Source organism: Meriones unguiculatus, chromosome 7, assembly GCF_030254825.1.
Source record: "Meriones unguiculatus strain TT.TT164.6M chromosome 7, Bangor_MerUng_6.1, whole genome shotgun sequence".
Classification (NCBI taxonomy): domain Eukaryota; kingdom Metazoa; phylum Chordata; class Mammalia; order Rodentia; family Muridae; genus Meriones; species Meriones unguiculatus.
This window is the reverse complement of record NC_083355.1, coordinates 106,527,671-106,541,021: the sequence shown is the minus strand read 5'-3', so window position 1 is coordinate 106,541,021 and position 13,351 is coordinate 106,527,671. Positions and strand designations below refer to the sequence as shown.

General features: G+C 50.5%; 1 protein-coding gene across 3 annotated transcripts in view; it reads right to left on the bottom strand.

Moving 5' to 3' along the window:
- Dglucy (D-glutamate cyclase) overlaps positions 1 to 13,351 on the bottom strand; it is an 82,046-nt gene that overhangs the window by 30,318 nt on the left and 38,377 nt on the right. For all 3 annotated transcript variants that reach the window (XM_021653214.2, XM_060388052.1, XM_060388050.1), the window contains 5 exons: positions 11,887 to 12,037; positions 8,665 to 8,863; positions 5,774 to 5,924; positions 4,517 to 4,639; positions 1,277 to 1,477 (listed from right to left, as the gene is read on the bottom strand). In XM_021653214.2, coding sequence (XP_021508889.1) covers positions 1,277 to 1,477; positions 4,517 to 4,639; positions 5,774 to 5,924; positions 8,665 to 8,863; positions 11,887 to 12,037 — 825 coding nt within the window. The remainder of the gene's footprint in view (positions 1 to 1,276; positions 1,478 to 4,516; positions 4,640 to 5,773; positions 5,925 to 8,664; positions 8,864 to 11,886; positions 12,038 to 13,351) is intronic.

The following is a 13,351-nucleotide window of genomic DNA, read 5'->3' as shown; positions in this document are numbered from 1 at the left end:
TACATATGCAGCTCATTTGATGCTGGGTGGCAATTCACACAGCTGATGAACGCCCTCACATGCTTAGTATAGGAATTTAGGAAAAAAAAAAAAAGAGCAGCCATGAAGAAAACAAAAGTGACCCATAGGGTTTCACCTACAGACTCTATGGTGGTTAAAATAAGAATGGACCCCATAGGCTCGTATATTTGAATGCTTAGTCATCAGGGAGTGGAACTGTTTGAAAGGATTAGGAGGATTAGGAGGTGTGGCCTTGTTGAAGGAAGTGTGTCACTGGGAGTGGGCTTTGAGGTTCCAAGTGTCCATGCCAGCACTCCTCCTCCTCTCAACTGTTTCTCCAGCACCATGTCTGCCTGAACACTGCCATGCTTCCCTCCATGATGATAGTGGACTGAGCCTCCGAAACTGTAAGCCAGCCCTAATCAAATGCTTTCTTTTATAAGAATTGTCTTGGTCGTGGTGTCTCTTCACAGCAATAGAGCAGTGACTAAGACAGGCCCTCAAGGTCAGTGTTTTGGTGAATTTGCTTCTGGTCTTTCTGGAAATCGTACATGGCAAGAGCTTTAAAAAAAAGCTCTTTTTTAAGTTTAAAAATGTGTGCATGTGTGTGTACAATCACACATGTCATGCTATGCCTATGGAGGTCAGAGTACATCTTGTGGAAGTGTTCTCTCCCTCTGGGCTCTAGGGACAGGACTCAGGCTGCCAGGCTTGGCCGCAACCGTCTTAATCAGCTAGGACATGTTGCGGGCCTCTGTAAGCAGTTTAAAGGACTCTACTGCAGACAGTTTAGACAGTTTGCATCTTGCCCTTCTCACGGAAGCCTTCCGTCAGTACCTGTGAATGTTTGAGCTTCTTGCTATTTATTCACTATGTGTGTAGTGGGTGTGTGGCATATGAATGTGTGTATGCAGGTGTGTGTGCCTCGTGTACAGGGAGGCCAGAGGTCACTGTTGGGTGTCTCCTTCAGTCACTCAACTCCTTATTTTTTTGAGACAAGTCTTTCTCTGAACCTGGAGATCATTGATTTGGGTGGGCTGGGTGGCAAGAGTGCACCATGGATCTACATGCCTCTATAACTTCCAGAACACACGCGAGCATGCACATGCATACACACACACACACACACCCTGTACTGAGGTTACAGTTGTATACGACCAGGCCCGAATTTTTGCGTGGACTCTGACTGAGGTTCTGAACCCAGGCCCTCAGGCTGTTGCCGCAGGTACATTCCCCGCCAACCCATCTCCCCTGCCTTGAATACTCTGTTTCTTACCTGGGTCTGTGGCGATTGTGGACTCCAGCTCTCTGATCTTTTGAGCAGCGGAGGCGGACACTATGCTGTAGTGCAAAGGGTCTTTGGAAATGGCGTGGACTTCTGGGACCATCTCGGGAGTCGGACGAACGGCTGGAGACACCGTGTCCTTCGGGATCATCACCGGGAAGCCTGGAGTGCTGGTGAAAGCCAATGGAGCCTCTGCAACGCAGGACAGGAGGGGCTCTTGACGTCACACCACCAAGCGCAGCCCACTTCCACCCTGTCCACGGTGGACAGGATTCGCCATGCCCTATGCTGGCACCATGGTCAGAGAGAGCTGGCTTATGGCTCGACCAAATTTTACTTAAACAATTGCCTCCCCCCTTTGGGAAAACGGAGGGGAGGGCAGCAAAAATGTGAGTGAGGTACGGCCACAGCTACAGCGTGAGCCCTCAGAGATTCTGTCCATCACCGCTGTGGGTATCAGAAAGCACTGCTGAACTCGTCAGTGCACGAACCCCCTCACGTCACCTTGGAGCCGATGCTAGACTGGGCATCCTCCACATATGGAGCTTCTGGTTCCTTTAAACACAAAAACCAAAACCTCCCCCCCGCTAGATTACAGCCCTAAGCGGTACCCTAGCATTCTCCTCAGAAGTGGCTGCAGCCCGGAGGATGCACCCAAGTTTCAGGCGTGACTTTACCCTTTCTAAGCCTATCTGTTACGTTACAAAATGAATGGCCTTGTCTTGTCTTACTGTATCAGCAGTTGGCAGGAAGTACAGGTGCGCATGCTCAGCCAGGTGCGCATGCTCTGCTCGGGCGCAGCGTACCTCAGCAGTGGTTTGCCTCGTCGAGACAGACGCTGCGCCTTCTCCCTGCCCCTGTGCCCGGCTGCGGGGTGCTCACCGCCTAGCGTATTGAACTCTCTTCCGTTTGCCTCCTTTGGGCATCACTGTTGTAGCTGAGTGCTTTACCTGCACGCAGCTGCGTGCTCCTCACGACGAGGCACCCCTGTTTCTTTACCTCAGGATCCCACAGAACGCCTTGCCCATGATGGGTGTCAAATAAACGTCAGCGTGAGTAAGTGCTATCTTGGATTTCGTAGAAATCGTAACATTTCTTGGATACAGTGGAAAGCCAGAGTCAGCCAACATTCAAGGGGAGCGTCTGCCGACAGATGCGTGAGCTTCGCGTGTGGTCTGTGAGGGAGCAACTACTGACACGGGGCAATGGTCACCTCTGCTTGAAAGCTAGGTACGAACAAGAGCAGGGGGCTCAGGACAGGGCGCAAGGCGTTGCTCCCACCGGTTGTGTGGGGATGCAGGAGTGATCCAACTAACTAATAACTCACATCGCTAATAACTTACATGCTGGGGTGTGAGAATGGCCCACTGTTGTCTCTGACCAATGATGGCTTCTCCTCCACAAGCCATTTGCTGTGAGAGGTAAGAGGGCTAGGGGGTGCTAGGAGATCTGCTTTCCAGGCACATCCACCGTGGATGGCAGGAGAGCAGCGAGCCTGCTGTGCCGGGGATATTTACTGCCCCTGTATGGCTGTGTGTACCTGCCCTCCACCCCGCTTCCTAGAATGATCACAGGCTCCCGAGGACATAGCAGGGCATTCTTACAGTCTGAGCTCACACTTGGCCTGCGGTAAGTACTCAATGCACAGGCTTTTAAATAAACAGTAGAATCCCACGGATTGCGTCGTCCATGTCTCGTCACTGTATCAGGAAAACAGTTTGATAGCCAAACTATCATGGATGCTGTTAAAGTGAAGTAACACTAAACCTGATATTTTTGTTTTGTTTTGTTTTTTGAGACAGAGTTTCCCTGTGTAGCCCTGGCTGTCCTGGACTCCCTTTGTAGACCAGGCTGGCCTCAGACTCAGAGATTCGCCTGCCTCTGCCTCCCAAGGGCAAAGACTAAAGGCGTGCACCACCATGCCTGTCCCTTAACCTTTTTAGACTCTTTTTTAGTGGAAGGGTGACTGACCTGATCAGAATTTTCCAATGTCTATGACAGTGGACTGTAATAGTTACAATTATCAACATTTTCATTACATTCCTGTTACTGGGAGCCAGGGGGCGCCCTCTTATGTCTGTCTATTGGAACACTACTGTAGCCTCTTTGGGGGGGGGGTGTGGAGCTGATGATATTGCTTTTAGTCTTAGTACCCATCCAACTGTTGATTGAAAACATTCAAAAGAAGAATATTTGTGCCTGTGGTGAAGATGAATGGGTTTCCCCCCTTGTCATCCTCCCTTAAAAAATACAATATAATGGGCACAGAGAGATAGCTCAGCAGCTAGAAGTATTTGCTGTTCTTGCAGAGGACTTGGGTTTGGTTCCCAGCACTGCATGGCAGCTCATAATTGCCTGTTTACTTCAGTTGCAAGGGGATCTGATGCCCTCTCTGGCCTCTGTTGGCATCAGACACACACACAGTGCAGGCAGAACACATCCATATACACAAAATGAATCTTCAAAATAGAGCATAACAGCTATTCGCAACGCACTTCCATTGTATTAGGACTCACAAATTCTCAGGATGAGTTAAAGTGTTGGGAGGGTGGGGGTGAGCTAGATTCCGAGACTGAGGGGTCCTGGGACTGCTGGGGAGCAGGTACTGAGAGGCAGCATCAGCTGTGTTTCTTGGCTTCATCCTTTGGCTTTCAGCCCTGCCAATTTCCAAAAATGTCTCAAAAATGCAAGCTGAAGGTCGGGTCTTCCATTAGATCAAGCTGTGGAGCTTCAGCAGACAGAAAAAGTGTTGAGTCAAAAGGTTCCTGAGAGCTAAAGGCCAGCTGCTTTGGTGAGGAGACAGCATGGGATTAAACGGAGAGAGTGGGAGAGAGACACTGCAGTCTTAACCTATGTTTGTGTTTGTTTCCCAGTGCTGGGGTCAGACACAAGGCTTTGTGCCACACTGGGAAAGTTCTCTGCCATTGAGCTGCATCCCTAACTCGAGGCCTGTATTCTTTGGGTTTGTTTATTTGTTTGTTTGGTGTTTGGAGACAGAGTTTCTCTGTGTAGCCTTGGCTGTCCCAGCCTCCCTTTTTAGACCAGGCTGGCCTCAAACTCACAGAGATCTACCTGCCTCTGCTTCCCAGAGTGCTGGGATCACAGGTGTGCACCACCATGCCTGGCTTCTCTGGGTTTATTTTTAAGCCATTAATCTGCGCTTTCAAGAACCCCAGGCCCGCTGGGTTACATCTGAGGTCAAGGATGTTGTGCCTCTGTTCCCCAACATACTGCAGCTGACGACTGCTTCCAGACTGGTCAGCTGAGAAGGCCAGAACACTGGGACATCCCCCGGCCGACACTCCACATAACTCCCGTAGTCAGGTTCAGAAAGCGCCTTGATTCCCAAAAGTTCTGCAGATGGAAAGACAACAGCGAAATAAGATTCCTCTGGTTGGTACCATCCACACGGACACACTGAGTACCTTATGGATCTGTCTCCCAAAGAAACACTGGTTGTAGCATCCATTATATTAGGTGGGAAAGGAGAAAGAAGAGGAGAGACAGGAGGAGGAGGAGGAGGAGGAGAAGGAGGAGGAGGAAGGGGACCAGGAGGATTAGGGGAGGAGGAGTTGGTAACGATGGCTACGAGTTGGAGTTTTAACAGATCAGGATGTTCTGTAACTTAGGGCTCATGTTGACTGGTACAGTCAGGCCTGGCTGCAGTGGCCTCTAGAGGGAGTATAGCATTTTTAGCTCGGCACTGGCCTCATAGCACGTGGATTTCTAAGAAAGCCAGCACTGTGTGTGTGTGTGTGTGTGTGTGTGTGTGTGTGTGTGTGTGTGAGAGAGAGAGAGAGAGAGATCTTGATACAGACTTGATACAGCTGTAACCTCCCTTCAGCAGCCCTCGCTCTAGACAGCAGTCATTGGCGTGCTGCTGACGGTGCAGACAGGGACCACAAAGATGGATGTGTTGGGCCCCGTTTATCCCACTAATAAGTCAGCCCTCAGGGTGGCCCTGGGGCTGTGTTGGGTGAGGAAAGCCAGGAGTGCTGATGGTATTCTCATAGAAGGTCAGGCCTTTGAGGATTCTGCACGTTCAAGTACATGGACGCTGGCTCTCATCTGGGCCAAGTTTCCTTAGGCCCCCCGGGAGTTCTGAGAAGCCCAGGCAGCATTCAGACTTGGATCTGTCCATTCACTCTCAGGCTAAGTTAATGCTCATGGCACGGAGAGGGAGAGAGATGAATGATTGTGACCAATACCCGTGCCACAGCATGCATGTAGAGGTCAGAGGGCAGCTTGAAACAAAGTCCCACACAATCCTTTATTCCTTTATTCCCCAAATTCAGGGATCATGTGACACTCATAGGCCCTGCCTGTGCATCACAAATCCTCAAGATGAGGGTCACCAGTCTGGCAAGGCAGTGTCTTAAACCCAAGGACATGTCCGGTTACTGGACCTCTGGGCCTCACCCCGGACACTCCCCTATACTGAATACTTCTCAGGCCTGTGCTGGAACCACAACTTGGGTCGACACTGACCTGGGTCACCAATGTGGATGGGTTGTCCTTGCTGTCCTCCTATGGAGTGAGTGGCCTGCAGCAGCCTTTCCAGCTTGTCCTTGGGGACAGGTCTCATTGTGACCACCAGAGGGCAGCAGAAGCCAGCAGTGGCGGCACATGGCACCGAAGTCTGACAAGTGAAAATGGAAGCGGGGGTGGGGTGGGGGGGGAAGAGGGGGAGACAGGAATCAGCGCAGATTCAAGCCCAGCACTCGGGGTTCAAGAAGCCGCACAGAGCAAGAGGCTCCAGTAGCTGTTGTAGAAAACCCAGATGGGGTACCTGGTTGAGAGTGAGTGACTCAAAATGGTGGTGGTGGTGGTGGTGGTGGTGGGGTGTCCTATTTTTCTTTTCTTTTTTTTTTTTTAAATCTGTCAGTGTCACTTCAGCTCACTTCTGTCACTTCTGACTCATCTTCTAAGCTGGACAGAGTAATGTTTTAATCACATAAAAAAAAAAAAAATCAGGGTGGAATGTGTCTGTAGTCCCAGGACTTGGGAAGCTAAGGCAGGAGGATGGACGGTTTGAGCCTTGACTACGTGGGGAGTTTTCCGCTTATCCTGGCTGACAGGATAAGTGACAGCCTGTCTTAAAGCACAACCACATAGGTGAGACAGCAAAGAGGCGAGGGAGAGAAAAGGGAGAAAAATTAGATGCTCGAAAGGAAATGTGCTGCTTCAAATGTTGAGGTGTAGTTACCAGAGCCTGGAAAACAGTATGCTTTCCCATCAACGGCTAAGAGGACAGAACGGCAGATCTACCACCATTGTCGTTTGGAAGTACCGGCCTGTAGGGTGTCTTTGAGAGTCTGAGAACCGTACTGTGATAGGATGCTATCTGCGAAATACTTTATCGGCCATGACACTACAGGATCTGCTGACACAGCCCTTTGTCACCGACGTTCCGAACTGAAGGAAATGCTGAATTTCAGACACACACACACAGGGAGAGAGAGAGAGAGAGAGATTCCCCATCCAGTGTCATGAGCCTCTGAATTTTCTCCCTGCACCTCAGGAAGCCTGAGAATTTCTGTCAGAGCCAGGAGGAACCTGCTCCGCTTCCAGGTTCCACAGGGGACGAGTCCCTGGATGCCCCATCCGCCCTCCGTAGTGTCTGCACAGGGCGACCCGGGTGACTTTCACCCGTGGCCCATTTCTTCTCCCCCTGCAGCAGGCCTTACAACAGGCTCAGAACACAGCCAGAGTCTGATCCACTGGGACAGCCTTGGCTGCCACTTAACTGGCTCGCCGTTACCACCCTGGCAACAGGAGGGTGAGGCTCTGGTGTGCTGCCAGCCCGGCGTCTCTGTGACAGTACCTGGGACCAAGTGAAGGCACATGTAGGCCACCTACAAAGCCGGGCAGTGCTCCTGGGGACTGGACACTCTGTTTAAGAGGGCCATCTATCCAGGCCATCAGCAGGATTCAAGATGGCTGTCCAGCCATCTTTCTCAGAACATAAGGGCAGTGGGGTGGCATTGCTACAAAGCTGTGATGAATATCTCCTATGGACATCCATGCTTCTGAGCAAAGCTTTCTTCAGGCACCACACCGACCAAGGGTGTGGTTCCTGTGGGCTCTGGGACCTGGGCAGGTCCTTATCTCTCACCCTCTAAGTCTTATTTTCTTCTTTTGAAGAGTGGCTGTGCCGACATGCCTGAGGCTATCCCAGCTCTCACCTGCTACAAATAATAGTGGGTCCCAGCCAGTGGCCAGGGCTCAGGGTTCTGTCGTCACCCTTCCCTATTGCTTCAGTCTCCTGCACCTTGAAGGGGAGAGTAGAATGTGGACAATCTTGTTTCTGACATGGTACAATCCAGGCCTCTCTGACGGGAGCCAAAGGCGGACACTAACAAACAGGGCCCAAGATGGACTGGCCACTCCCTGTGAACAGGGAAACCTCACTGATCCCAGCGAGGCCTGCAGGCCACTCATCTGGCAGTGGGAGTGTCTAGACTTGTCCCAACAGCATCTGGGAAGGAGGTGATGAGGCAAGGACTCTGCTCTTCCTCCACTCGACTGGTTTCAGCAGGAAGAAACGCTCATGGAGCCAGCCAGGGACAGTCCCTAACGGCAGGCATGTCCCAGGAGAGGCCACCCTTCTGCCTTTGTTTTTTTTGGGTTCCCTTTTGTTTTTGTTTTTTCGAGGCAGGGTTTCCCTGTGTAGCCTTGGCTGTCCTGGACTCGCTCTGTAGACCAGGCTGGCCTCCAGCTCACAGCGATCCACCTGCCTCTGCCTCCCTGAGTGCTGGGATTGAAGGAGTGCACCAGGCCCAGCTTGCTTTCTGCCTTTGCTAGTCTTCAGTGTGCGCATCGAAACTAGGGTCGGTGATACCTGTGTGTGTGATTTAGCACTTGGGGGATGGAGATGAGAGCAACCCTAGGGCCCTCTGGCCAGCCAGCCCAGCCTTCATCAGTGACGCCTAGGGAGAGACCTTGTCAGGAGAGAATTTGATTTCCTTAAGTCGTCCTCCAAGCTCCACATGTGCATTGCAAGTCACCCTTCTCCAAATAAATGTCATTTAACAGGAAACAAGGCTTACTGCCTCTGAAGAAGACCAGTTGACCTCTGGACTGGACACAGGTTTACATACATGCTTGTGCACCCAAGAGTGAGAGCGCTCTCTCTCTCTCTCTCTCTCTCTCTCTCTCTCTCTCTCTCTCTCTCTCTCTCTCCAAATGGCTTTGACTGACACCTCTCAGCCATAGCAGAGGTATGTGGGAGAGAGGCTGGCTCACAGGCTAGCGGCTTTACCTGGAGAGTGACTGAGCTGGGGTTGACCATCGGGTTTCTGCTTCCGGTACCAACGTTCTCTCCACCCCAGGGAAACAAAACTCCATGCACATTTTCATGCCCAGGGGTGGGGCTCTACCTTGTATGCTCCTGTGTGGCTGGGGCCTGCTGGGTCCCTTCTGGGGACTCCTGCCCGTTCCAAGGCCTCGTCTATAGGGAGGCTGCAGTCCATGAAGAAGGCCACCATGTCCTTTAGCTGCTCTGAGTGCTCTTCGAGTGAGGCCAGGGTGCCAGTGCAGGTGCCAAACTCGTATTTCTGAAACTGTGGACGGGTGGTCCTGGGGGAGCAAAACACTTCTCACAGTGCCCTGGCTCTTAGTAGGTCCCCAGTGACACACTGGGAGGGCCTATCGGGAAGCCCCCCGACACCACCGTGCTTGGTTTTCACCGAGGGGCTTTGTCGGTGCTGTGACTCACGCCCAAACCAAGGCTGCTGACTCAACATGCGCGCAACACAACCTGTGGGTCGCACCCCATCCCGTGTCCAGAAGCTCAACATGAGATCAGCCAGAACCACGAGAATAAACTGCCGGTGGACTCTCTGCCGTGAGGGCATGCTGGCACCCAGAGGATGGTGGCCTCAAGGAGCCTCCCGGAGCTCGCAGGCTAAGGCCTCCTCTCTCCACAGAGGAGCTCTCCCTCAAGGCTGATAACCTCACGGGGTACAAGCCTCGTCCCTGCTCATCCCTGCTCATCCCAAGTCATTGGCTGAGTCCTTCCTCCTTTCCAGCCAAGTGTCAGGGGATGGGCTCGTAGGGACGGCCAAGATATGACCCCACCTTCAGGCACCTGCTACATGGCCAATGAGAAATGCGAAGACTTTTTCTTCTGCTTCTCTCCTTTGGATGTCCAGTGTCCCCCAGAGGCCCACGGACTGAATGCATGACCCCAGCCTGTGGTGGCTGTGGCAGGTCTGTACCCTAAGAGGTGGGGACTAGCAAGAGGAAGTTAGGTCATGGGTGGCATCAGAAGAGGATGTGACTTTTTCATCATCTCTGCTTCCTGAGCAGCTCCATGTCCCCCTATAGATGTACAACTTTGCCACAGGCCCAAGAAGTAGCCAGTTGACCCTGGACTGAGAACTCCAAAACAGCAAACCAAACAAACCTTTCCAGCTAGGCGAGGTAGTATACACCTTTAAAGAGGCACGTGGATCTCTGGGAGTTCGAGGCCAGCCTGGACTCTACAAAGTGAGTCCTCGACAGCCAGAGCTACACAGAGAAACCCTGTCTCAGGAAAAACAAACGAACAAACAAAACAAAACAAAACAAAAAACACAAAAAAACCCCCACCAAACCAAACCAGCCCCCCCCCCAAAAAAAAACCTTTCAATCTTTAGGATGTTTATCTTAGGTATTTTCTCATAGTGTTAGAAAGCTAACAACCCATGAAGGAGGAGGTATTGGGTCTTGAGGAATAAATAGGAGTTTAAGAGTTGATAAGGAGGAAAGCACAGATAGGTAGAGGTCGCAGAATGTGCTAAGTGTGTAGGCACCGAGTATGGGGACCATGGGAGGTCTGCACCAAGTTGGCAACGCAGGAAGTACCAGCTCAGGCCCTAGTAGCGTTTTTGAGGGGCCCTGTCATCCTCAGGTCTACAGAATGATGATGGGGGAGCCTTCTGTCTAGAGAGAGGGCTGGGGGTGGCCTGAGTGTCAGGGGAAGCTGAGCTGGGGCCACCTCACCACTAGTCTTAAGTGGCGCTAAGGCACAGGCCACAGGCAAGCCTTGAAGACTTTTAAATAGTAGGGTCACATGATCAGATGTAGACTTAGAAAAGGTCACTTTTGTGTGTAGAGGGAGGAGAGAAGATGAGGGTTATGGTATCTTATAGTCTAGGTCAGAGAAGATGGGAGCCATAGCTAGTTTGCAAACAAAGCTAGGTCATAGTGGGGAGGCATAGAGGCAGAGTTTCCAGGGCCACCCATGAGACTCACCTATTATGTGTGGGAATACATCTACTATGCCCAGTGGATGCCTGACCTAGCCAACCCCAATCTATGCAGATAGTATTTTCCCCTATATTTTTACACCTGACATTTACTTTATAGATCAGAGGTACATGGTAATTATAATGATATACAGTAATAAAAAGTTATTTAAAACATTGAGTTATTTATTCCTGAAGTTTCCCATGCAATATTTTTGGACATTGGTCAGTCATCCGTGGGTAACTGAAATGGTGGGGAGTGAACAGGAGCTAAGGGGGATGTCTGCTGTTTAAGAGCCTCAGCAAATGTGTACGGTATGAATGGAATTTTCCTCTGGGGGCTAGTGAGACGGCATTGTTCTTTTCTTCTTAATCCTGTGCAAAGGCTTTTCGGTAAGAATGATAAAGTGACAGGTGGCAGCACCTGTTACAGTTAATGTTAATTGTCAATTTGACACTATCTAGAATCACATGGGAAGAGAGGCTCAGGTTGGTCTGTAAGAATGTAAAAATGTCTTTGAAAGGGGCTGGAGAGATGGCTCAGTGGTTAAGAGCACTGACTGGTCTTCCAGACAACCTGAGCTCAATTTCCAGCAACTACGTGGTGGCTCACGACCATCTATAATGGGATCTGATGCTCCTGCAAATAGAGCACTCATACATGTAAATACATCTTTTTAAAAAAGAATCTCTTTGAGAAGTTGTATTGATTAATTGAGGTGGGGAAGCTCATCTCCTCTGGGTGGCACCATTCCCTAGGCAAGGAGATCCTGAACCATGCGAGAGCAGAGAGAGCAAGAGAGCTGAGCAGGCACTGGAATTCATGCATTTCTCTTGAGACAGTACCACATACCTTTAATCCCAGCACTCAGGAGGCAGAGGCAGACACAACTCTATGAGTTCAAGGCCAACCTGGTCTATACCTCTCCTTCCAAGCCAACCAAGGGTACAAAGTGAAATCCTATCCCTCAACCCCTGAATTTACCATTACTTTCCATTGCTATGGATATAATGTAACTGGCTGCCTCAAGATCCTGCCACCTTGATTTCTCTAGTAATTATGAACTAAAATAAACCTCTTCTCCCTTAGTTGCTTTTATCGGGATAGTTAATCCTGACAATAGGAAATGAAACTAAGACATTGCCCATAGGATTTCTCCAGGCCTGTAGCAGATACAGGGCAGGTGTGGGGTTGGAGGAGAAGTCCGAAGTGGAAAGGTAGAGAGGGCAGCTTGCTCCTGAGCAGTGGTCATGTGAGGCTCCGTGCCAGGACCTCTGTACCCAAGGCTGGATCAAAATGTACCTGGTGACAGAGAGCCCCAGATGTAGAATCTTCCCTTGCTTACACCCACCGTAGCCCAGGCTTCTTACCTTATGTCTGGAACAGGGCTCAGGTGAGGCAGCATCTTCCTTGGCTCACTTTGGCGCAGCAGGGGCAGAGGACCATGGTTGGCCTGGCAGAAGCTTTCAAAGGCCGGCGCTAGGGATCTGGGCAGGACCACCACACCAGCTGGTTGGAGCCCTGGGTTGGATGGGAGGTGGGACAAAGGCACCATGCTTGGTTATCGCATGCAGACCCTTTTCATTCCACTGCTGATGGACATGTTTCAGACGCACACAAACATGTAGCTGAATATACAGTGTAGCTGTATATGGTAGAGGGGCACACTGCTAATCTTAGCAGTCATGAGGCGAAGGCAGGAGATTACAAGGTTGAGGTCAGCCTGGCTACATAGTGAGACCCTGTCTCAATAAACAAACAAAGAGAAAGTTTACAATCTAGTACTTCTCACACAATAAACATATCCACCTGGCAAGCACCCAGACCGAGAGACAGCATGGCCAGCTCCTCAGAGTCAGCACCCTCGCTGCTCCATAACTTCTAACCCACACATGACCCGTTACTGAACTTCATATAGTGAAACCGTTTGCCGTATATTTTTAAAGTCCTAATTCTTTCACTAACGTTGGGGACCCATATCAGTACACTTAGTGGTAGTCTGTCCATGTGCTATGGTGTGTGGTGTATTCACAAAATGAGAATTGCCAGTCTACTGGGGATGGATTTGGGTTATTGCAAATGGCGCCTCCATGAGCATTACAGAGCATGCCTTTGGGGAATGTTGTATGTGCTCACCCACTGACACGCACCTGGGCTTACAGTAGAAACATCCAGTCAGCTTTACTGAACCTTCCCCAGCAACTTCCCATTGTAGTTCTACTGGCTAGCACAGCCACCCATGGTGGGCATCTCTGGTACTTGGTGCTGTGTATCTTCCTCATTTTTGTGGTCCTGGCAGTTGTGTTGTGGGGTGACACAATGGTTGCAATGTGCTGTGCTGGTTACTTGTCTCGCTGAATGACAGAAGCAACTTGAGGGAGGAAGGGCTTACTTTCGGTCACAGGGGATACAGACATAATCTCTCCTCTCTTTATAAAACTGGTGAAATTACTCAAAGGACTAGATCTATGTAGTAATCAAGGTTGTCTTCAGGTGGCAAGACTGCAAGGGATGATGATGCTCTTCTCTACACCTTTCCCAGTGTTATAACACTAAGAGTGTCCTGTTGGGTGGGTCCCCAGAAGTCCATGAGTTGGAACTTTGGTTTCTCTATGTGTCGGTGGGATGTGGAGCCTAATGGGAGGTTATGTGTCACGGCTGCCACCCTCATCAGTAGGCTAATGCCTTCTCACATGAGTTTTCATTCTCATGAAACTGGCTTAATGACCACAAAAGCAGTTGTTGTAAAGCAACATCACCATTCCTGCTTGCCCTTTGGCATGTAGCTTTCCTCCTGCTTTCCACAGCGGATTAAAGCTGTATGAGGCCCCTGCT